The sequence below is a fragment of the Uloborus diversus genome, chromosome 5 (genome assembly GCF_026930045.1).
Source record: "Uloborus diversus isolate 005 chromosome 5, Udiv.v.3.1, whole genome shotgun sequence".
Lineage (NCBI taxonomy): Eukaryota > Metazoa > Arthropoda > Arachnida > Araneae > Uloboridae > Uloborus > Uloborus diversus.
Window position 1 is genome coordinate 22,081,542 of NC_072735.1, and position 22,543 is coordinate 22,104,084.

Consider the following 22,543-nt stretch of genomic DNA (forward strand, 5'->3'; position numbering starts at 1 on the left):
ACTTGACCGTCTTTGATGCCCGGTTCCTTTTCAGCTTGGACCAGGGGGCTCTGCAGTACCACCGCCGCCCGCAGGCCTCTGCATCCTTTGGTCTTGAGCACTGCCCCCCGGAATCCGCTTCTGGGCGGTGGTGTCCATGTCATACACACACACACGCGTCTTTTCACACATACACACTCGCCTACGTGCATAAACACCAGCCTACACACACACACACAACTATACACACGTAACCGTCCAGGACGAGGGGCAGGCTTGGAGGGACAGGAGCTGTTTCTAGAATTAATAACCCCAATGAGTATGGTTCTGTCGCAACTCGTGATTGCGAAACACATAATTTGAATTCAAAACTTAAGAATTCAAATTATTATTATCTATTTATTTTTTTTTACAATGGAGTACGAGGAAGCAGTGTGAGGTACACAGCAGACTTTAATTTAAATTTTCCACAAGTTGACGAACATGCGAATTTGGAGTTCTAAAGCAATTATTTTTGGACTCTGACATTGTAAACAAATATCTTTTCCCATTAACTTTCCAACAAAAACTGTACAGTAACCCTGCAAGAGATAGACGATTTTGTAATCCTTATATATTATTTCTGTAGCCTGTTTTTGGTTTCTACGCCAAATTTCCCTCAATTCTTGATCGATTTCTTTGATTTACGGCTTATTTTATAGCTTATGGTGCTGGCTACTGACGAAAAATAGACCCAAGGTCTGAAAATTGTTTCTTTTAGCCGAAAAACCTGTTTTAAAGAACAAGAATAAGGTTTTCGGTCAAACTTATAACTTTAATTTGCGCTATGACCGACAGAGCTGAGTAGCTTGATCGGCAGAGCGTTCTCTTCGTAACCAGGAGATTACGTGTTCGGGCCCACGTCCGAACAATCTGCAACAAAAAAATTTGAGAAATATCGCGCATTACATGAACACTGAATTAAATGGATAACAACTATGAGGGAATAGAATAAATGAGAAGGAAATGCTCCTTGCTGATATGAAAACATTCAGTGAATTTGCTAAATTACTTCGAAATTGCACGTGTTATTTTTTTTTTTTTTTTTTGAAGCTTTGGCTCTGGAAAGAAAATTAAAGCATAATGTAAGCGAAAATATAAGTAACAGGTTTAAGATTTCAGATTACAATAGAATTGTTTTTTGTTCAGAAAAAAAAATAATAAATCGTATATTAAAATATATATTCTTCTAATGAGTTTTTGACTCTTTGTACAAATAAATAAAATACTATCTCAATTTGAAGGGTAAAATATATATTTTTTCTTCTTTTTGCTAAAAAAGAAATAGCTTATCACATTTTTACTACATTCGAAAGCATAGTTCAATTTATTTTGTATTTTAACCGTGCTGTTAAATGATGAACACGTGCTGCCATCTAAGTTATAACGGTTTAAGCAGCCTGCGATAACAAATTGTAAAAATTTTCAAAAATAAAAACATTTTTCTTCAATATCTTATCTTATATATTAATCCCCTCTCATTTTAAAACTTATCAGGCTGGCCAATGACGAAAAAAAGACTTACGGTCGAAAATTCAAGTTTTCGAAATCGCCTCTTGCTGTTTCCAAACCTTGATGCTGCCTGTAGTTCTTATGCATTTTTTAAAGCAAAGTTCTAATGCAGTTTTCCATTTTTTACGTCGCTTTCGGCAAAAAAAAAAAAAAAGCCTGTGTGTGTGTTCATATTTTAATAAAGCTTAACAGCACTGGACTTAGTTGTTCGGTTTAATTGATAAGTTTTTTTCGGTAGAGCGTTCGGCTATAAACTATCTGAACTTCGGGCAAGCTTGGGCTGTCCGACATAATATCAAATTTATATTAGTATTACGCATTACATGTGCTCATAACATACACACCTAATAAAATAAATGCAGTGGGAATGCTACTTGGTGTTTCGACTCCTATATGCAGGCTACAGTTATCATTCGGATAAGTTGATTGTTAATCGAACTGTGTTCTTTGACTACATCCAGACCACTCAACATAATGTAAGCATAAAAAAGTATTAGATTTACCTAAAGCAATCCTTTTTGTGCAGAAAAACATTTTCATTGTATGCTAAAATGTAGATGTTTCTAATAGCAGTGTTCGACCTTTTGTACAAATGAAAAAATACTACGCCCGATTAAAACTACGAGTTTCACTCAGTAAACCTTTAATTTTTTATTCGCGCGAGTACGATATAAAGCATTAAAAGTATTATTAACTTCATTAGCAAGAAATTATTTTCTACTCCTCTGCTTTCTGCTGAAAAAAAAAAAAATACATTTTGTCTACGTTCGAAAAATTACACTTAAGAACGGACTCAGTTCAACTGGTTTTGGTTTTGAATTTTAAGTGTTCGATTAAAAGAGAAACATGTGAGGGCATTTAAGCCGTAACGGTTAAAGCAACCTTCTATGTGAAATAGTTCATTATTCAAAGATAAAAACACTTATTTTCAATCAAATTTATTACTTCTCTAGAATGTTTGTTTCAATCGCTACGTGAGATCTTCGTCGTTCTTTAATCAAATTCCATGCTTTGCGAATAATTTTAAATCGTATCATGCTGGTTAATGACAAAACACAGATGCATGATCTTATTATGATTTTTTTTTGGCAAAAAGCTTTTTTGCTGTTTTTTACTACTCATTCCTTCAATGAATAGCTTTCGAAAAGGAAGGTGCAATTGCTAGGTTTGTTGGGGTGTCGTTCTGTTAGTCAGAATGGCTCCAATTCGAATACGTGCCAATAAATATCTCTTTAATGTTTCTTTTTTTCCCGTCAGATGCTGACATGTGCAGGACTGTATTTGCCACAACCTGTTTTTTCACATGCACAATTATTGCTTTTTCAAGAGTCACCACTCAGCCACACTTTTAATGACATTTATGTTTGCATTGAAAATATGTACGATTAAAAGGGGATGCCTTCTCTTCTGCGCTTACGTTTTTTTCGGTTCTTCTTTATTATGTTCTTCCTTTGAAATTCTTAAAGAGCGAAATGCCTTATGAAACGATTTGAAGCACAGTGCGGAGTTCCGCACGGGTCGACTAGTTTAAACTTATAAATTGTTTCTTCACGTTTAATGATTCACTGTTTCTGCTTCAATTTCCGCTTGTTTTCAAACCTATCTGGACCGAGTCAAGTGAATGTCCTGAAATATAAACACGGAATTGCTATCCCATGTTCAGAGGTCGATAGTATATCGAATTCACGCCTCATTACATTCGGACTACTGTTTATACAAATGGAATGAGGTGACCCAGGCCTCACGTTACCGATCGGTAATGCAATTTATTGTATTTTGTTCCGAAATCAATTTACCGATTCTTCAGAAGATAAGAATAGAAATAGCAATGTAGGCAATAGTAGGATATGGAGTTGATAATTTAAATGCAAAATTTTTCCTTTTTCATTTCTGAATTCGACATCAGGCTGCGTTTGAAGAGAAAGACCGAGTGTGTTAGCTATGTTTTTGTGCGAAAATAAATTTGCGGTAGAGCAGCGATTTCAACATTTTTTTTTAATTGCGAACCTGCAAGAGCTTTTCACAGAAATTCGCGAACCGGTGATATTTTTTTTTATAACCCTACCCCCTCCCACCCCCTTTTTTTTGTAAAAAAACAAAAACAAAAATCTTTGTGTTCACGAACTGCTTAAAACCTGTGAACTTTTTTTGCGGATCGGTAAAGCTCCCCCCCCCCCTTTTTCCTTTTTGAGTTCTATCTTTTACTGGGGGAGGGGGGAACAAATGTTTGACTCGGGGACCGTTGAAAACTTGTGAAAAATATTTTCAAACGGCTGTGGGGGTTTTCCTCCACTTTTTTTCCAAAATAATAATAATAATGAAGGAATAAATAAATGTACAAATAAAACTTTACTTGATTTTGAGGAATTATTACGAAATAATTTAAATGTTAAGTGAATAATTATCGTAACAAGTTTACATTAGTAATAAACACTGCTGAAAAATCCTAGAAAACTATTAAATTAATCTCAAAACTCACGTAAAAGATGTCGCATAGGATATTATTATCATTACTAGAAAATCGCTCGTCAAGGTATAACAGGTGAAAATTGCATTTACATTTGAACGAAGCCATTGCCTATTTGGTGATATTTTGTTAGTTGAAATTTTAAACCTAACTCCAGTGGATGAACCATAAACTCCAGTAGATGGCGTTTATTTTTGACCACTTTTTTGCTTCTACAATCTCTTAAAAAGACAGTCTTACCAGTAAAACAGTTAAGGTACCGGATCCAGTTCAGCCTTGTCAAAATAAAACATTTCCCCTGCATGTGAAACATTACCAAAAAATTTTTTCAATTTACCATGCCATTGCGCGAGTTTCATTGTTGGTGACGTCAGGAGCGTTACTCGATCAGTGAATTTGCTATTATATATAATGAGGATTATAATGCTTTCTTTCTTTCTTTTCTTTATCCTTTTTTTTAAAAGAAAGGAACATTTTTTAGCATGGGCAAACAAAAACCTCTGAGGATCGTTCAAATTTTTCTGCAGGCCGATGCCAGTTTGCCGGATCCGGTTGAAAATCGCTGCTGTAGAGCAACGGTAACGTATTCGTTATCAAATTAGAAAGGTTTCTGACTCGAGCCTTAACGTTTACTGTGAGATCAAATTAGAAAGGTTTCTGACTCGAGCCTTAACGTTTACTATGAGAAACATCCCATTAAATCATGTAATATTAACAAAAAGTCGTTTGCAGGTCTTTCTAACTGGCGTAAAAAATATAGTTCTTTAATTTCATAATGACTTCTCTCTTACTCAGGATCTATACCCTATCTTCCATGGTTTTAGCGGAGGAGTTTTCGTGTGCTCACAATCAGAAAATTTTCGAACTCGAAGTCTAAGTTCAAGTTAATATTTTATGTTGTTCACGAGAGGGGAGTGGGGCGCTCTCTTGAAATAGATTTGCAATTGTCGCTTGAAAAATTCAGTTTTAAACAATCTTTTGTAATGTTTGTAGGGGGATAATATATTTATCTTTTTTGAAATATGTTTCAAAATATTTATTTTCCCATGGAGAGTAAAAACGCCACCCCCTTCCTAAAATAGAGAGGGATCATTTGGGATTAGATAAGCTTAATGCTTAAATGAGATCCAGGCACTTGGACCTCGATTTTCATCTGATGCAGTGGTGCACACAAGTCCAGGGAGTCCGGACCCCTCCCATGGCCCTTGAGTTTTTTTGATTGACTATAATCCGATGTATGTAGTACGTAAAATAATTCCAAGGAAAGGTAACAATAATTTCAGACTTAATAAATGAAAAAAAAATTAATTTGAATTTTGACATCTTGAATTCAAATTATGTTTTTCGCAATCACGAGTGTGTGTATTTAGGCGTGTGTGTTTGTGTGTCAGGGTATGTGTGTTTGTGTGTAGGGGTTATGTGTGTGTAGGCATGTGTGTTTGCGTCTGTGTGCAGGCATAAGTGTGTGGGTAGTTGTGTGTATGAATGTGTGTGTGTGGGGGGTATGTGTATGTGTGTGTAGGCATATGTGTTTGTGTCTGTGTGCAGGCATGAATGTGTGGGTAGTTGTGTGTATGTGTGTGTATGGTTTTGTGTGTGTATGTGTGGGTGTCTGTATGTATGCGTGTGTATGTGTGTGTAGGTGTATGTGTGTGTAGGTGTATGTGTGCGTGTGTGTGTGTAGTTGTGTATGTATGCGCGTGTGTGTAGGATATGGATGCAACCTGGAGACGGCTTTCGCTATAGGAGCAGCATCGTGAGGAGCCGGTTGACGGTGATGGTGCGGAGGGTGGCGGTGGGAAAAATCAAAAGACGCCAAAAGCAGTCAAATGAGAACAATAAGCAATCGTGATTGCTCAAAAATTCCCTCTTTCATCCCCTACAAAATTGAACTGTATGTGAACATAAATTGTTCTAGAATGATGATTTTGCTTCGCAGTTTATATTTTTAACTATGAGAAAAGTAAATACATTCTTCTGCTTTCTGGTATTTTAATAACGTATTTGTTATTCATAAAATAATTTTATTAAGTAATGATAGGTAATTAAATTACGCAATAATTTTTTTTAATGCTTTTTGTTCCCGACAATCGATAAAACGAAAAGAAAATGTTTGGATGCGTGTTGAAGTATGATATGAGGATGGGTGAACCTTCGATCTTGGACCCCCCCCCCCCCTTGAGAAATTCCTGTGTGTGCCACTGCCTTTGAGGGTCCATGTGGACCTTAAGGAACCTCTGGTTTAAATACTCTTGCTTTGCTGAATTCAAGCGATTTCACTATCACATCCACCATCATACCTTAATATTATGAATTAAATGTCAAAAAAAAAAAAAAAAAAAAAAAAAATCAAGACAAACTTGATTTTATTCCATAATATTTTTCATGCTTATCGAAGCAGGCTAGCGACTGTAAATAAAAACGCTGTTAGCATTATATTTTTAGTTTTGTAAATAGATTAAAATGAGATTTATCTTCTTGTATGACTTGGTGCTTCTGCAATGATGAAGTTAAGTTGCTTCGTTGTTTTCATTTTTGAAATATGCGAAAGGCAGCTTTGAACTCTCGTGCTTTCTGATAGTTTAATTAAACATTTGTTCCAAGCAATTTAATTTATTAGTTTATGCTAATTATATATTCAATAAATTATTTTTTACTGTGTTTTGTTCCCAACCACCGATACATTAAAAATAATGTATTTGAGAGCGTATTGGTGTACAAGACTCCCCCCCCCCCACCTTTCCCTTGAAAAAGTCTTGTATGCGCCAATGTGACCTACAGTATTTGTATGAGGTGTGTAAATTTTTGTCTCGCTTTAATAATAAATATTTATTTCGGAAAGCCTACTCTACTTTGTGTACATATATTTTTGTCCCGGGTCCGAAAAGTCCTGACGAATAGACTCCTAATCTCCTATGAGCAGCATGGAGCTAAATTCGGTTATGATCAAACGAACAAGTTATCTGTGATCAAATTTATCTTAAAATCATAACAATTCGAAGTTAAATATTGAATGATTATTAAACAAATTTAAAATGCACAAATTACCAAAAGAAAACTGCTGATACATGTTTCGGAGTTGCACGGAACCCCTTCGTCAATGCAACAGAAGTTCTTACCTCTTTGCCGTTGAAGAAAGGTTTCTTTGTAACCCCAAACATGTGTCTGCATTTTTTTTTTTTTTTGAGCAATCACGAATTGCTTATTGTTATCATTTGACCATTGACCATTGAATTACGTTCGCGTCTTTTGATTTTCGTCCCCGGGACCTCTGCGAGCTCCACCATCTCCAGGTGCTGCTCCTCTGGTCCTAGGCCTTCACCAGGTACAATGTCCACCGGAATCCGCTCCTCCTGGGCAGTTTCGTCCTTGTCCTACACACAAGCAAGCCTACACACATACACACACAGGGGCAGTAGCGAAACTAGAGGTTGGCAGGAGTGGCTCTCGCCAGGGGCGCAGCAGTCAGGGGGGCAGCGTTTCGACTGATTAAAAAAAGTTTTTTTTGTTTTTTTAAGAGTTTTTTTTTTTTTTTTTGATTATATATAATTTGAAAAATGCTTTAAAAATTAAAAAAAAAAAAAACTCGCAAGAAAAGAGCTAAAGGCGGTATACATATATGTATACACATACATAGCATCTACTGAGAAGAAACACTGGGCATCATTAAAAACAATTCTAAAAAATAAAATAAGAAAAAAAATTACAGTGCTGTCTCCTAGTTATCGAATCAGTTAATCAAAATGTTCCAAAAAAAATTTTTTTTGGAGGTCACAATGATTTTTGGTGACTTCCCATGTGAGCGACCCTGTGGAGGGAGCGCAATTTCTTTAGTTCGCCAGGGGCGCTAGACCCCATAGTTACGCACTGCTCAGGGTCATTCACAAAAATTTCTGTGCCAGTCACAAATGACTTTTACTCCCCCCCCCCTCCATATTGTTTACTCCTACGTCCATGCCTACATTTCACCCTCATTTTAAAAATCTCGAGCCCTCTTCAAACTCGGGCCCGGTTCAATCCTGGTATCCTTCTCCTCCAACCCCCTCTGCACGCCCCTGCTCCTACAACACACACTCATGATTGCGAAAGGCATTACTTAATTCAAAGAGTAAAAATTTTTAATTTTTTCTTTCTTTTTTATGGTTGCAAATTTGTGTTTTTTAACAAAAGTACGTATTTATTTAATTTAAATTGAAATACTGCTTTAAAATTCGAAAGTATGTAGTAAAAATCTGGACACCGTATTTTTACAACTTAATGTTATTTTCCTTGTCCCCCCCCCCCGCGTCAACAACCAAATATCTTCCCGTTGAGTTTTTTTTTTTTTTTTCTCATAGCGAAACAATATTTTTACGTAGTTCGAAAAGTCAAACTGAAATAGTTTCTAAATTCAAAAAATATATCGTAAAAGTATTATCGTAACAACTTTCTATGTGTTTTTTCTGGTGCAAGAATTCACACACAACTGACTTCGATATTGCACCAACTGGACTCTAATTCGCGAAATCCATAATGCAGCACGTATATGCCCCCTTCAGAGAGAAACCACAATCTCGCGTGTGGCGCTGCAATCGGTTCTTCGCTTCGAAGCGAAATTTGCGTGGCTTCTTTGAGTCGCACTTTACTGCGCGGGACAACGGAGGTCGGTGCGCGTAGTTCTTTTTTTCCTCCTCACGGTGGTGCGTGCTTGGAAAAACAGCCTGGGATCGTGAAGCAAAAAATAAACAAACGGAGGAAAGTTTGCTGTTGTCCAGTGTCGCTGTGCCCTCTGGAGTTGTGCTCTTTTATTCTTCTACGAAATTCAGAAAAAGTTTTTCCTGTTGTAAAACACCTCTTTGCATCAACCCCGAAACAAGTTTTTTTTATGGTGAAATTTTCGTCTGTGAAAAATTTGTAAATCCTTCATGTTTACTGTCTTGAAAGAGGATTTCAGTCATCCATCGATTCCCGACAGTCTTTCAAAAAGTTTTCAACTTTCAGGAAATCATTTCTGACCGCCGCGCTGTTTGGTGATTGTTAAATTCCTCTTGTGCATTGTGCAATAAATCTACCCAGGAAAGGAAATTCCTTGCAAAGGTGGTGCCTGAAATTTCGACTCCCGTTGGTGCATACCAAGACCAAGCAACGTGATCTGCCCATAAGTTCGCAGTGAGGCATTTGCAATTTTGCTAGCTACCACAGATTGGTACGCCGAGTGGTACATCCCACCCTTTGCGTGCCCGCTTCAGAACCCCTGCGAGTACTTATTATTTCTTGTGTTTTGGATGGCCCACATTGATCGTGCTTTATGAAGAGTGAGCCATACCCTTTAGAACATTCCCTGGCTATGCAGTACGAAGACGGAATGCCGCACTACGGCGGGATGGACGGTCCGACGTCGCTGTATGACCCGCACGGGCACAGGGCCATGCAGCCCCTAAGCCATGCCCCGCACATGAACCATACCCCATCTATGCACCAGTACCACAGCAACCATGTGTCAGGAGTCATGGGCAACCACATCATGGGCTCCGTGCCCGATGTGCACAAGAGAGATAAGGATGCCATCTATGGGTAAGTTCGAACCATCTCTGTAGATAATCCGTTTTTGTGATTACATTAAGAAAATTTAAAAATAATGTGTAATAAAGTTACTGAAAGTTAGAGGTACTTAGTTGAAAGAATAGACATTTCTAGTTGGTTAAAAACTAAAATTGCCCATGTGCTACAAGTTATTTAACCAGGCTTAATTTGCATAGGAATTCACAAAAGCTCCTGTACTTTTCAATTGTATGCAAACTGTTAACATTTGAGGTGAAGTTCAGACTTTTTAGGCATAAAAAAAATTGTGGGACTATAGGGCTTCTGCATTTATTTTGGTAAAAATTAAGCCTGGTATTCAACAGCAACAAGTAGTTTCAGTGGTGAAGTCCCATCTTTTAAGAAGTTACAAAAACTAAGTTTATTAAACTGTTGAAAGTTAGAGGTACTCTAGCAAAAAGTAGAAATTACAAGTTGACTGAAAAATAAAAGTGCCCATGTATTACAATTTATGTACAGCAAGTAATTCCCACCTATTTGTTTTAAACTCCAGGGACCCCCAACATTTTAAATTATTGTCTTTTTGATTTCAAAAACTTTACTTATTTTCTGACAGCGCACCTCCAACCCTTTTCCCAGGGGTGCCCACTTAAGGGAAAGGGCGCACCCCCTCAATATCGCGGAGACCCCCCTCCCAAAAAAAGCAAAAGCCCCCCAATAAGAAAATACCCCTCAAAACAACCGCTCCCCTAAAAATTTCAATGATGCAGTCTGCGTCATGACCCCCCTCCACCCCCCCCCCAGGAGGGCACTTTTTCAGTACTACACAGCTGTACTAACATTTCTATTGCAGCTTATTTAGTAACTGAAATAATATCTAAAGTTTCAGTTCAATGAATGAATTATTGAATGTGTTTTATTTGATACAAGTCAGCAACAAAATGACAAAAGCACTTATTTTCTAAATTTTTTTGGATTTTTGAAATGAAAACCCGTGATTGATATAAAATACTAAAGATTAAAAGCTTTACATTTTGCCATGCTACACCCACAGAAATAAGTCATCCAGATGTTTCGTACAGCGTATCACTTTTATTAAGAGAAACCCAAAAACGTATCGGAAACAACTTTTTTGCAAGTACATTGGCTTCCAACTAAGTTTTATTCACAAAAAATATGCTCAGAATAAGTAAATCACTTACTCAAAACTTTATAAGTGAGAGTGAAATTTTAGATAATCTGGATAAGCACGCTACATTTTCGGCTCCTCAACGGAGAATCTGCCGACGTACAGCGGGCATTTAAACGGAAGAAGTAGCTTTGCGTCAAAACGCTCGAGAATAAAACATTATCTCTTTTTTTTTATTATTTTTTTTACAAATTCTAAATTTTATTTAAATTTAGATTAAATGTGACTTTTCTTTCATGCTGATGCTTCTCGCTATTTATTGACGTAATGTACTTATACGATTCAAGATATTCTTTACATATCAATCGAAAAGTATTTTTTGCTTAATAAGCGGTTGTTTCGTAGCGTTGAAATTCGCCAAAGATTTGTATTTTCTGTTTCAAAATAAGTCATAAGTACCATTTTGTGCTAGTAGAATTGATAAAAGTAAAAATCTCATTCAAAATATACCAAAACTCTTGGAAATACCACAATCGTAAATACACTCTGTGAAAGCAAATAAATTCTATTATTGTTTTTTTCCTTTCTTTTTTTCCATTTATCTCAAAATCAAAGCAATGTGTTAATTTCTTCAAGTTTATTTCCCAAAAGACGAAACTTTGTCTAAAATTTGGCAGTTGATGAGCTCGTTTAGTGTGTTAGGAAAGTTTTTTGAAAAGCCAGTTTAAGATCGGAAAGTCTTTAAAAAAAGCTTAAATTTAAATTTATTTCGAAACTTTTCATGTCCGGAAAATTAATAAGGTTAAAAACCTTAAAGAGATTACTTTTTAACTTTACACTTCTCTTTTTATTCGAAAAACGGGTAGAGCTAATTTTATCAATGTGAGGAAAAGTTCTTAAACTATAGTATAGGTAGGTTTCTGGACTCCGCTGTTTAGAAAGAATGAGAAAAATTTTAGGAATCTGACACCATAGGATTTTTATTAATAACTGCTTCATTCTCCTGTTTTTCCTAAATTGTTACTTTTCATTAAAAGTTTTTGTTTTCAATTTAAAAATTATTTATGGTTTTTTATTCAGCAAAAAAAAAAAAAAAAACTTCTGATTACATACAACTATCACTACTTTAAATAAACATCCACGTTTACTAATGGATTTCGTTTTTAACAATGCCTACTGCCTAGGTGAAAGATTGATGCTTTTTCTTGTTGTTGATTTGTAGTAGTAGTTTTTAAAGTCCAAAAGAGTAAACAAACAAACAAAAAATCATTTTATTTTTATTTATTGGCTTAGGTATACGTTATCACAAAAATGCATTAAACAGTTTTTAAAATACGCATATGAAACACGAATACATATAATACACAAAAAATGTTTCCTTCAAACGTTGGTTAAAATATCATTTCTAATCAACACCCAAATTTAACATTTCCTTATTTCTAATGTTTAATATTTTATTTTAAGTACTTGATTCTCTTAAACACGAAACACAATTCGCTAGAACTGTCGTGCTTCAAAATAACAAAATTGTAATTAAAGAACTTTTTCTGAAAGATTAGTTTATTCATTGATCTATTTATTTAGGAATAACAGTCAAACAACAAAAGCATGATTTTTGCATGTAAATAAAACATTGTTAAAGATGCGTCTCCAGAAACTTTATCATTAAAAGTTTAATTTCTTTGAAATACATTTGTTTCATAATGCTGTTTGTTCAACTAACAACTCAAAGTGAAAGTGATTGTCAACCGGTTGAGCTGAAGAATATGTAATTGATAGGTCGTGTAAATGTTCAAACAATGTATAGATGCGTACTTATGCTTGTAAAACAAAAATGCTGCAAATAGTTGGTAGAATAGTTTTTTCATTCGAAAAATCAACCGTAAAACCCGGTTTGTATGTAAATAATACATGCATTGATCAAGGGCGCCCATATAGGGGGGCAAGGGGGGCTCGAGCCCCCCCCCCTTGCCCCCTGCTGAAAATAGAACTTTCTTGCTTTTAGTACTTTTTCTTTGCAAAAATGTAAAAACATTTCTTCTCCAGCCATTAATGAATAAGTTATTAAAAATGTCAAATTTTAATGACTCTAATCTGTCCTGAAATTCGCTTTCATGAGAAAAATATCCTGCTAAACCATGGTTAAAGTATCTGAGCTCCCCCTTACAATTTTGCATATGGGCGCCCATGTCATTGATTAAACATTTGTGTATATAAAAATCCTAGTGGTTCTATGTTGCTTTATAGGAATTAGAAATCACCGTAAGCGGAGTTTTTTTTCAAACTTTGAAGTAAAATTGAGTTTCTAAAATAATATATTTTTTGAACTCTTCTCCCCCCCCCCCCAAGTTGAAATGTGAAAGCAGTTAGCTGTGAAACATGTGCCAAAAGTCACAAAAAGTCAAAATACAATGCAGTAATTATACGAGTAGTAATGGTTTTTGTTGCGATAAAGTTAGAATAGATCACTGCAGTAGCCAGAATATTGGAAGTAAGGGGTTTATGAAAGTCCTTTAAATTTTAAACTAAGGATTCTGAAAAGGGGGGAGAGCTAACCCTCTCGCTATGTCCCTGGGGTCGATTAATTAATCTGTTTATTTGGTTCTTTAAGCGTCATTTTTACGTTATTTGTAAATCTGAAATACAAGTTTAGAATTTTGGGAAAAATATTTAAGCATCTAGAAGAGCAAACTGCGTGTAGAAGCTTCAAAAAAGATAATAAAAACATTCTGCCTCTTAAATAGCACGTTTTTATAGTAAATATGTTTGTAGTTCTAAACTAAAGAGATTAGTTGTGGTCCCATATTAATTTCACAAAACCAAGAAAATTTCTATTCAGAACTGTTTTATAGCTCGGCAAATTATATTTTAAGAAGAAAATACAAAAAAATTATTAGTTATACCGCATTTATGAATAAAAATGTCCCTGATTATGTAAATTTCTCACGTTTGTTTTACTTTTACCTATCCTTTATTTATTTTTTTTTAAGCTGCTTCGTTATTTAACTTTTAAAGAAAAGGAGTGGTGAAACTTTGGTGCTGTACTAGAACGCCTCAAGTTTTTTCTGTTCAATCGCTAGCAAATTTCTTTCCTCAAAACTTATTTATAGCTTGAAATTTTAATGTATTTTGAATAATTTCTAAAACCAATCATTTGTAATAATCACAGTAATTAGGCGAAATTAAAATAATATTTTTTTTTGCAATGAATAGGCAATAGAAAGTTTTTCATTCACTTCTTCCAAATCTATTGCTTTTATTAAAGACATTATAACTCCGTGTATTTACATTTAGAGTTGTTCGAAGAGGCCATAAAATTAAGAGTTAGTACCACGAATTACCTCAGCTTGCATTCCCTAACTGTAGGTCACCTGTCGAGATTGATTACGTTGTAATACCCTTATAAATAATCGGTTTAGTTTTTATAGTTGGACGATTAACTAGAATCAAACTTCTAAATTTATTCTTTGAAAGAAAAATAGCATAAAATCGAGCAAATATTTTTTAAATGAATTATTATTTTTCAGTTGAAGAAAACTTCGGATTGCATATTGAATGAACCCAATTCAAAAAGAATTGTAGTAAAATCTTATTACAATGAATACCAATACAACGAAATATCCGTTTCAATAAAATAAGTATTCAGTCTCTTTTTTAATTTTATTTTTAATAGTATAAATTCTGAATTCTGGTTGGAAGTACAAATTCTTTACAGCGAAATGTCCGTTGCATTTAACAATATTTGCGGCCCATTGAAGTTCATTGTAACGGGATTTGACTGTATTATCTTTTAAGTTATGTAATTAAATATTTGGCGATAATTGCTATTTTTTAAATAAAAGTTACCTTAACCACAAAAACCGCTTTCAGCAAGAAATATGCCCTGTTTATTGGTGTAGAAACGTTAACATGTTCCAAGGGCGCCGATATAGGGGGGCAAGGGGGGGGGGGCTCGACCCCCCCCTTTGAAATTAGAACTTCCTTGCTTTTGGTACATTTTCTTTGAAAAAATGTAAAAACATTTATTCTCCAGCCATTAATGAATAAATTATTAAAAATGAAATATTTTAATGACTCTAATCTGCCCTGAAATCGGTTTCCATGGAGAAAATACCCTCCTCACCCATGGGGAAAATATCTGAGCCCCCCCCCCCCCCCCTTACAATTTTGCATATGGGCGCCCTTGACATGTTCATAAGTTATATGAAACAAAATCATAACAAATTCCTTTTTTACGATATCTATCAAGAAAAATTTTATCGTTTCGGAACACCTGATCGAAAAAAATACATTTGTTTCTTGCTGTTTTAAATTATTTTTTTCCTTTCAGAAAAGTATCCCAATAATTATAACACACATGCAAAATTTTTTTTGAATAAAATACAAAAGTTATGATATGATGATGATATAATTGAAATATAAAGCAGTTTTTGTTGTTATCGTCATATGCTTTAGAATTTTAAATCTAGTATCGATAAAATAACTCTTTTAAAATAAATAATCTATTGTTTATATGATGCTTAAATATTATTAGTATTTTAAAATTATGAGACATTATACATTATATTACATTCAAAACAAATAAAACGACTTTTCATATAAGAAGTATTAATTAAAACGATTAAAAAGTAATATCTTTAAAATATATATCTATATTGAATCGCTAGCAAAATATTCAGTTCGTACATATGTGAAAAATAACACTTCTGCAGGGAAGAAAAAATGGGGGAGGGGGGGAGGGGCTACGAGAAGCATTTTCTTAGACTCATGCTTCTCGTAGCCCCAAATTTTTTTTAATGCTGTCGAAGTTACTATGCACCTGTAATAATTGAGTTAGTACTAAAAATCTGTGTAAAACATGTATAAGTTGCATTACTTCAACTATTGCCATTATGTAATTGCAGCTAACTTTGTGTTTAACTCAAAACGTTTTAGATTTAGATTTAAAACTTATAATTATAATAAAATGTAACATACTTAAAAACTACTTTAATTATCTACTTTAAACAAATAAATACACTTTAAGCATACAATTCATATTTTATACACTTCAAGCAACGAAATAAAGGAATTTTATAGAGCATAAATGCATCGATACATAAAATCAAACGATATTCGAAACGTATGATACATACTCTACGCTATTATATTCCGACTTTAATTATATTCGTTTTGGTGTAAACTAAATGTGAAAAAATTGCGTCAAGCCTTAAGTGTTATAACAAAGCGTGTTAAAATTATACCTATGCTACAAAAATGATTTGAACCTAGATTTAATTAAACTGCTGATCTAATATGCATGTCCTAAAAGCGTAATTGTTTTAAGTAAGATAATCTTCCTTATACAAACTATGGAGTGCAATTGCGCGATATATGTTGTTCAGGTTTGCCAATAAAACACGCAAAAATAGGGAGCGGGGGGACCTGGAGTGAATTTATCCATGCCGTATTTACGTTTTAGCGAGTGATTTAGTTTTCAAAAAACACCTCGAGCAGACTTTTACGTTTTAACTTGTTTAAGTTTACAAGGAAACTCTTCTACAACATTATGTCATTGTAAAGATTTGCGATTGATTAATGGACGGCTTTCATTACGTTATAAGAAAAGAAAAATACAGTTCGCGCGTTGAAAAAAAGAAAGGAAGAACTGTGTGCCAACATATGTATTAAAGCTCATTTTTAAAACCATTTGGGAAGAAATTCTACAAAATGTACAATAAAAAAACAACCCCCCCCCCATGATGCACAATAAAATTTATTTATCAGCAACTCTACAGTTTACAAGATTAAATCTCAACCTAAAGTCTGTATGTTATCAAAATAATAACTTTTAAGTCAGGATTTTGTTAGCTGTTCAGTAAATTTTAGTCAGGGATCTGTAATTTAAATAATAAACCCTAAGTCCTAAAACTACGAAGAATTTAGTAGAAACTATCGATTCCTGAATCTAAATCTCTTAATACTCTCCTGGGAAAAAATAATCTTAACTATTCTATTCAGTCATTATATATAATAGAAAAACGAGTTAAGTGTCAGTCGACGGAAGGAGTATTTAAAATTATTAAATTTAAAATTTTTCTCGGGATGAGGGAGAGATTCATATTTTTGATTTTGGGGGAGTGTTCCTATATTTAAAAGCAAAAAATAACTCAATGCTCAAATTAGCTTAAATACCAAATTAATTGTATTCAGAGCATTAGAGCTGAAAATATTCATGATGGGACCATTATTATTTTTAACGTTCTAGTTCACTGCTCAAAAAGCTGTAAAAATTAGCATCGGCATGTTTTAAAGAGAAAGATTCCGTATTATTTGTTATAATACTTAAGTTTTAATTTATTCATTCCAAAATAGCGAGGTTTTATTTAAAAAAATTAGAATTTTATACATTCGGCATTGAATATACCGCCCCCAAAACGTGTTTCAAAGTAAAGCAAAGAAATTGCTTTTAACCATTTTAGCTAGTGAGATTATTTATTTTTATTAATTTATTTAGTTTTATCTTTATTTTATTTATCTATTTACATATTTGTCATGTAAGCAGTGGGTGGGGTAACCTCAACATTAACATTTTTTGTGCACTCCTCAAAATTTAGCAAATTAAAGAAGGAAAATTTCCTGTTACTTTTGCGTTATTTATTTATCTGTGACTGAAACAGTTCCGTATGTGTACTTACCAAATCATATATGTAAATAACTGTACAACTTTTGTATGCAGATATAGGGATCTTGCAGGTACTATTGTAAAATTAATTACAAAAATTACAATTACATAATATAGAAAGAAATAATTGATTTAAGTATACATAACAGTGACGACAAAAAATAGTCCTAAAAGTAAAGATTTTAATTGATTCCCCCCCCCCCCCCCCACTTTTAAATGAGGTGAGGTTACACCGCATACCGCTAAGTAATCGACTACATTCAAAGTTTTAACTTTGTTATACTCAATCACTTGCTAATTGGTTAGAAAAAAGTTAGGTGGACCCTATAATCTTGTAAACTGTTAATATAATAATTATTTATAATAAAAATTTTCTGTGGTGTATGACACCCCACTTCTCCGTCACGGGTTAAAAACAAAATTTGCGCTGTTCTTGAGAATTATTACGTAATTCGACCTTGAATATTGTGGTCATCTTTCTTGAATATTTTGAATCTTTAACTTGGATCGCATTTCAACCGTCTCTTAAGAAAACAAATCAATTTCGTTCACAGCATTGCAAAATTTATTGATTACATATCCTTCCATGTACGGCTTTTGTTCGAATTGTGCAACAAAGCAGTTCCGTCGGAATTCATAAAACGAGTTTCTGGGATTGAATCTTCCCTAAAAGTGTGTCCTTGTGACATTTTCATTCTAATCGCGAACGCCTTGTTGGAATTCAAATGCCCGTGACCAAAGTGATTAGGTTGGAGCTGCAAATAGATAATTGTCTGCCAATAGCTTTGTCCATTTCAACCCACGCTAGTGCTACCAGAGAAAAGTTGCTCTGCATGTTGCAAAGATGTTTAACTGTTAGGAATTTGTAGATAGGTTTATTGATACAAGATCCATGTATTATTGATTTATTTTTCACTCTTGTAACTTTTTTAAAAGGAATCTCGCAGTGCAAAACGAGCCTAGCATTGGATATCCAACAATTACTAGGGGGCAGAGTCACTGCAAGAGGGCAAAGGGGGACACCCTCCTAGGGGGTGACAACCGAAATGGGTTTAAGAGTTTATGAAAAACTTAAGTACTTCAATTCTGAAAAAAATCCCCAAATATATCTTAATATATATATATTGTTTCTGTTAACTTTCTGTGAAAAGAGTGCACAATATCTCATGGGGGGGGGGGATTTGGCCGTTATGTATGCGTCTAGGGTAAAATTAATGTAAAATGTGATTTATGGCCTTTTATGTAATTAAAAAAAATAATGTTTTCTTTCGCTTCAATATTCTTTCTTCAATTCAAATTCTTTCGCTAATTAGAATGAACTACCTGTATTTTTTAATTTCACAAATTAACTTTTTGGCTCCTAATTTAACACACTGGCAGGCGTTTACTATTATAATAAGTAGGAGAAGGGACTGCACTACGGGGATCATAATACCCGTAAAAAACATTAATTTTAGTGTTTGAAAAACTCATTTTCAATTCAATGTTCCTATTTTGTTTTGGCACAGCATTTGTGCCACCATGTTGTCCACAGCATTTGGAATCATTTATTGCAGTGGCATCGTTAAAGGGGGGGAAGCTGTCCGCCTCCCGTGTAATCCGTCTGGGGGGTGACATCAAAGTGAAATTGCAAGTTTTTAAAAAATATAAAGCTAACATCCATTTTTTAGACTACAAATTTGAAATTTTTCCTGGCCACCCCTCCCATCTCTCCATCCCACATCATGGAGTGAATACCGTACGCAGGATTAGGTTCAATATTGTTTCAACTTAGATGTAGTAGTGACTTTTTCTAATCCCAAAAAGCTGAACCCCATTATCTTTCTTTGTGTTTTAGATACGTTTGAAATAATTAAGGGATCATCAATTTCATACACACTCAACCCCCTTCTTTTTTGATCTCTCGACGGCCTGCACATATGCGTCTAAAGCGCTCATATTTTTTATTTGTCTTTTGCACATTAGCTCACCTAAAATTTCGTTATAACACAAATATTGTTGTTTATAAAAATTGCATGAATTTCATGTTTGTATAGATTTTTTTTTTTTTTTTTTTTGCATGTAAGGGGGAGGGGTGACAAAACAAATTATCGCCCCAGGTGTCACCCATGCTAGGTACAACACTGTTCATAGTTTTATAATGATATCGAATGATATACAATACGTTTCATAACAATAGAAATATATCCCCCCCCATACACACACAAACACTAAATGACACAGATTTTTTTTTCCTTTTTCAGCAAAACAAAAAGAAGTAACAAAGCTCTTTTTTTTTTTGCCCCAGAAGAGTATGAATCATGAAATTTTGTCTCGCATATATTTTTTCTAACCTATCACTTTGTTACGAAAAACGTTTAAATTCGCATTCCGTTTCGTAACTGCCGATCGAGTAAAACATATAGTATAATTTGATCCAATTCCAAATTTTATGGTAATAAAATACCATATTAGATTCTAAAATGAGTAAGTATTGTTTATTATTTCTATCATACGAACAAAAATAATAAAAAGTCGTCTGCTATTGTATTTAAAAATTCAAAATCAGTCTTTGGTTTAACTTCATTTTATTTTACTTTTAGTATCGAAAATTAATGATTACTTTGCTTTATTAATACGTTAAGTTTCGCTAATCTCTATCCCAAAAACTAATTAGAATAATACTTAATTCATTCTGTGCTTAATTAATCCACTTTGTAAACGGTAACTGAGCTGATGTTGAATGAATTAAGCAACGTTTTCAGTCTTATTTCAAAAATTCGATTTTTTTTTAACCTGATTTTAATGCATTTTATTTGACGACAAATATTTCGGCTTACAAACTTTTATCGATACACTTATTTTAACCCTTCAAGTTGACGTAAATGCATATTTTAAAAATTATTTTTGTATTCCAGATTTACATTTTCACCACTTCAAAAGGTTGACTCTTCTAAAATACATTTTAGTTATTTATTTATTTACTTATGTATTTGTTGTATTTGTTATTTATGTCAAGTTCAGTGAAAGATTGACTCGTTAAGTTTACGTAAATGCATTTTATTTAATTATTTATGCATTCAGAATTTATGTCATAATCACTATGTTAAAATCTAAATATTTGTTTTTATATACATTTCAACAAATCATCGGTTCAAAACATTTTGTTTGCGAAATTTTAAACTTTTTTTTTTTCAAAAATATCTCAACTCCCGTCATCTATCTTCTTGCTTACACACTTCAGTAGATATTTTGCATTTTGTTCAAACCTATGATCGTGAAATTGTTTGAAACACACACCCTAACTGAAAAACTTTCTGAGAAATAAATAAACCACGACGTAGCAAACAAAAAAGAACTCAAAATATTTTTTTATGTCTATTTTATCTCGTCAAGATGAAATAAAAACTTATCAATAACTAATTGTGTGTTCCCAATCGATGTTAAAATCATGTTTTTATAATAATTTCAACAAACCATCGCTACTCGAAAATACATTTTGTTTGCAAAACCTTTTTCGTCTCAAAAATATCAAAACTCCATCTATCTTCTGGCTTACACACTTCAGTAGATATTGCATTTTATTCGAACCTACAAACGCATGATCGTGAAATTGCTTGAAACACACACCCCAACTTTAAAACTTTCTGAGAAATAAACCCCGACGCAGAAAATAAAAAACAACTCCCCTCCCCGCCAAACCCCCTTATATTGCACTTTCATTCTCCTCAGCACCAATATATAATCGAAAAGTACCCCCCTCTTCCCACATGGTAGCCTTAAATCCCGGGGACTCGGGGATTTAGTTCGTAAGGGGGGGCTCAGGGGCGAAGTTTGTGCCTCGCCGGGCGGAGGTTTTACCGCGGCGACATGACCGAACAGCCGCGGCAAAGGTATCGGCGAGGCTGCCGTGACGGGAATCAGTTGACTCCCAAATCGGGGCGACGGAAATATAACGGGCGCTGCTATTTTTAACGTGGGATTGGGCCTAATCTTTCAGTTTTCTAGCTTTCTTATGCTTTACTCTTATTTCGTTTATGAGCAGTTTATACGGAAAAAGTGTGTTCCTTTGGTTTTTCTTTTCCATCATATACTTCAGAAACTGACGAAAATTGAAAAGTGCCTAAAATGTAGAAGTTGATTCCCTTTTCTTTATATATATATATATATATATATATATATATATATATATATATATATATATATATATTTGTGTGTGTGTGTGTGTGTATTATTTGTGTGTGTGTAATCTTGAGCATGTAGGATGGGTTTGTGTGTGCTGTGTGTGCAGAGATATTCATAACGGCCCTAAAAATGTATTTTCGCACTTTTTATTTTAACTCAAAATGTAGCATTGTGGAAACGGGGAGGGAGGGGCAGTTGGAACTTTGAAATTACTACATTTGGATGCTTATTTGTTCATTATTTTTTTTAATTCAAAAATAAAAGTATTCTAAAGGTTAAAAATCAGAATTCATTACACGCATATCTTCTTTCTCTGTTATCTGCCATTTTATCCATAGAACGTTATTTTTTTTTTTTTTTTTTTATGTAACCATTCACTATATTGGTCTTTACTGTTTTTGTATAAATTTTTCTTTCAAAATAAATTTAATTCATCTAAAAATGTCGAATAGTATCCCCCCCCCCTAGAAAAAAAACACCTAGCTATATCTGTGTGTGTGTTATGTATAATATACTTAACTACCACTCTATGATGCTCACAACTATCATACAATGGGGTCGTTTCAAAAATTTTAAAAGTATTTTTTTCTGAAAGAGTATGCTTCAAAACATAGTATCTGTCCATTTTTTAAATAATTTATTTAAGTTTAATATTTAAAAAAAATTACTTAAATCGGTGCGCTTTCATTGTTTACACTTCTGTCGTGTGACATCACAAATGATGAAAGGCCATTCAATGTTGCCATTCACAGAACAAGATACTTAATTCGCATCTTTGCTCACGTGCATTGGCAACGATATGGTTGATAGCAAGCGTAGAGTGCAGGGTTGGCCGGATTGGACCCAATTGGGTTGGACCCAATGGGTTTTTTTGAAAAAACCCATTTAAAAAAACCCATTATTTAGCCTACTTTTGGGTTTTTTATAAATTTTTTGAGAAGTTTTTTAAAAAAGTAATTAACTTAAATACTTTTACAATTTAAACTTCTATTTTATTTGTTCTTCACCACAGACAATGGACATAAAAAATGAATTTTGAACTTTAATAGTATTTCTTAACTCTTAACGG

General features: G+C 33.9%; 1 protein-coding gene across 4 annotated transcripts in view; it reads left to right on the top strand.

Annotated features, from left to right (window-relative positions):
* The first annotated feature begins 8,630 nt into the window (after positions 1 to 8,630).
* Positions 8,631 to 22,543, top strand: part of LOC129221944 (homeobox protein Meis2-like) — a 413,908-nt gene continuing 399,995 nt past the window's right edge. For all 4 annotated transcript variants that reach the window (XM_054856332.1, XM_054856334.1, XM_054856331.1 and 1 more), the window contains exon 1: positions 8,631 to 9,550. In XM_054856332.1, coding sequence (XP_054712307.1) covers positions 9,285 to 9,550 — 266 coding nt within the window. In that variant the 5' untranslated portion in view covers positions 8,631 to 9,284. The remainder of the gene's footprint in view (positions 9,551 to 22,543) is intronic.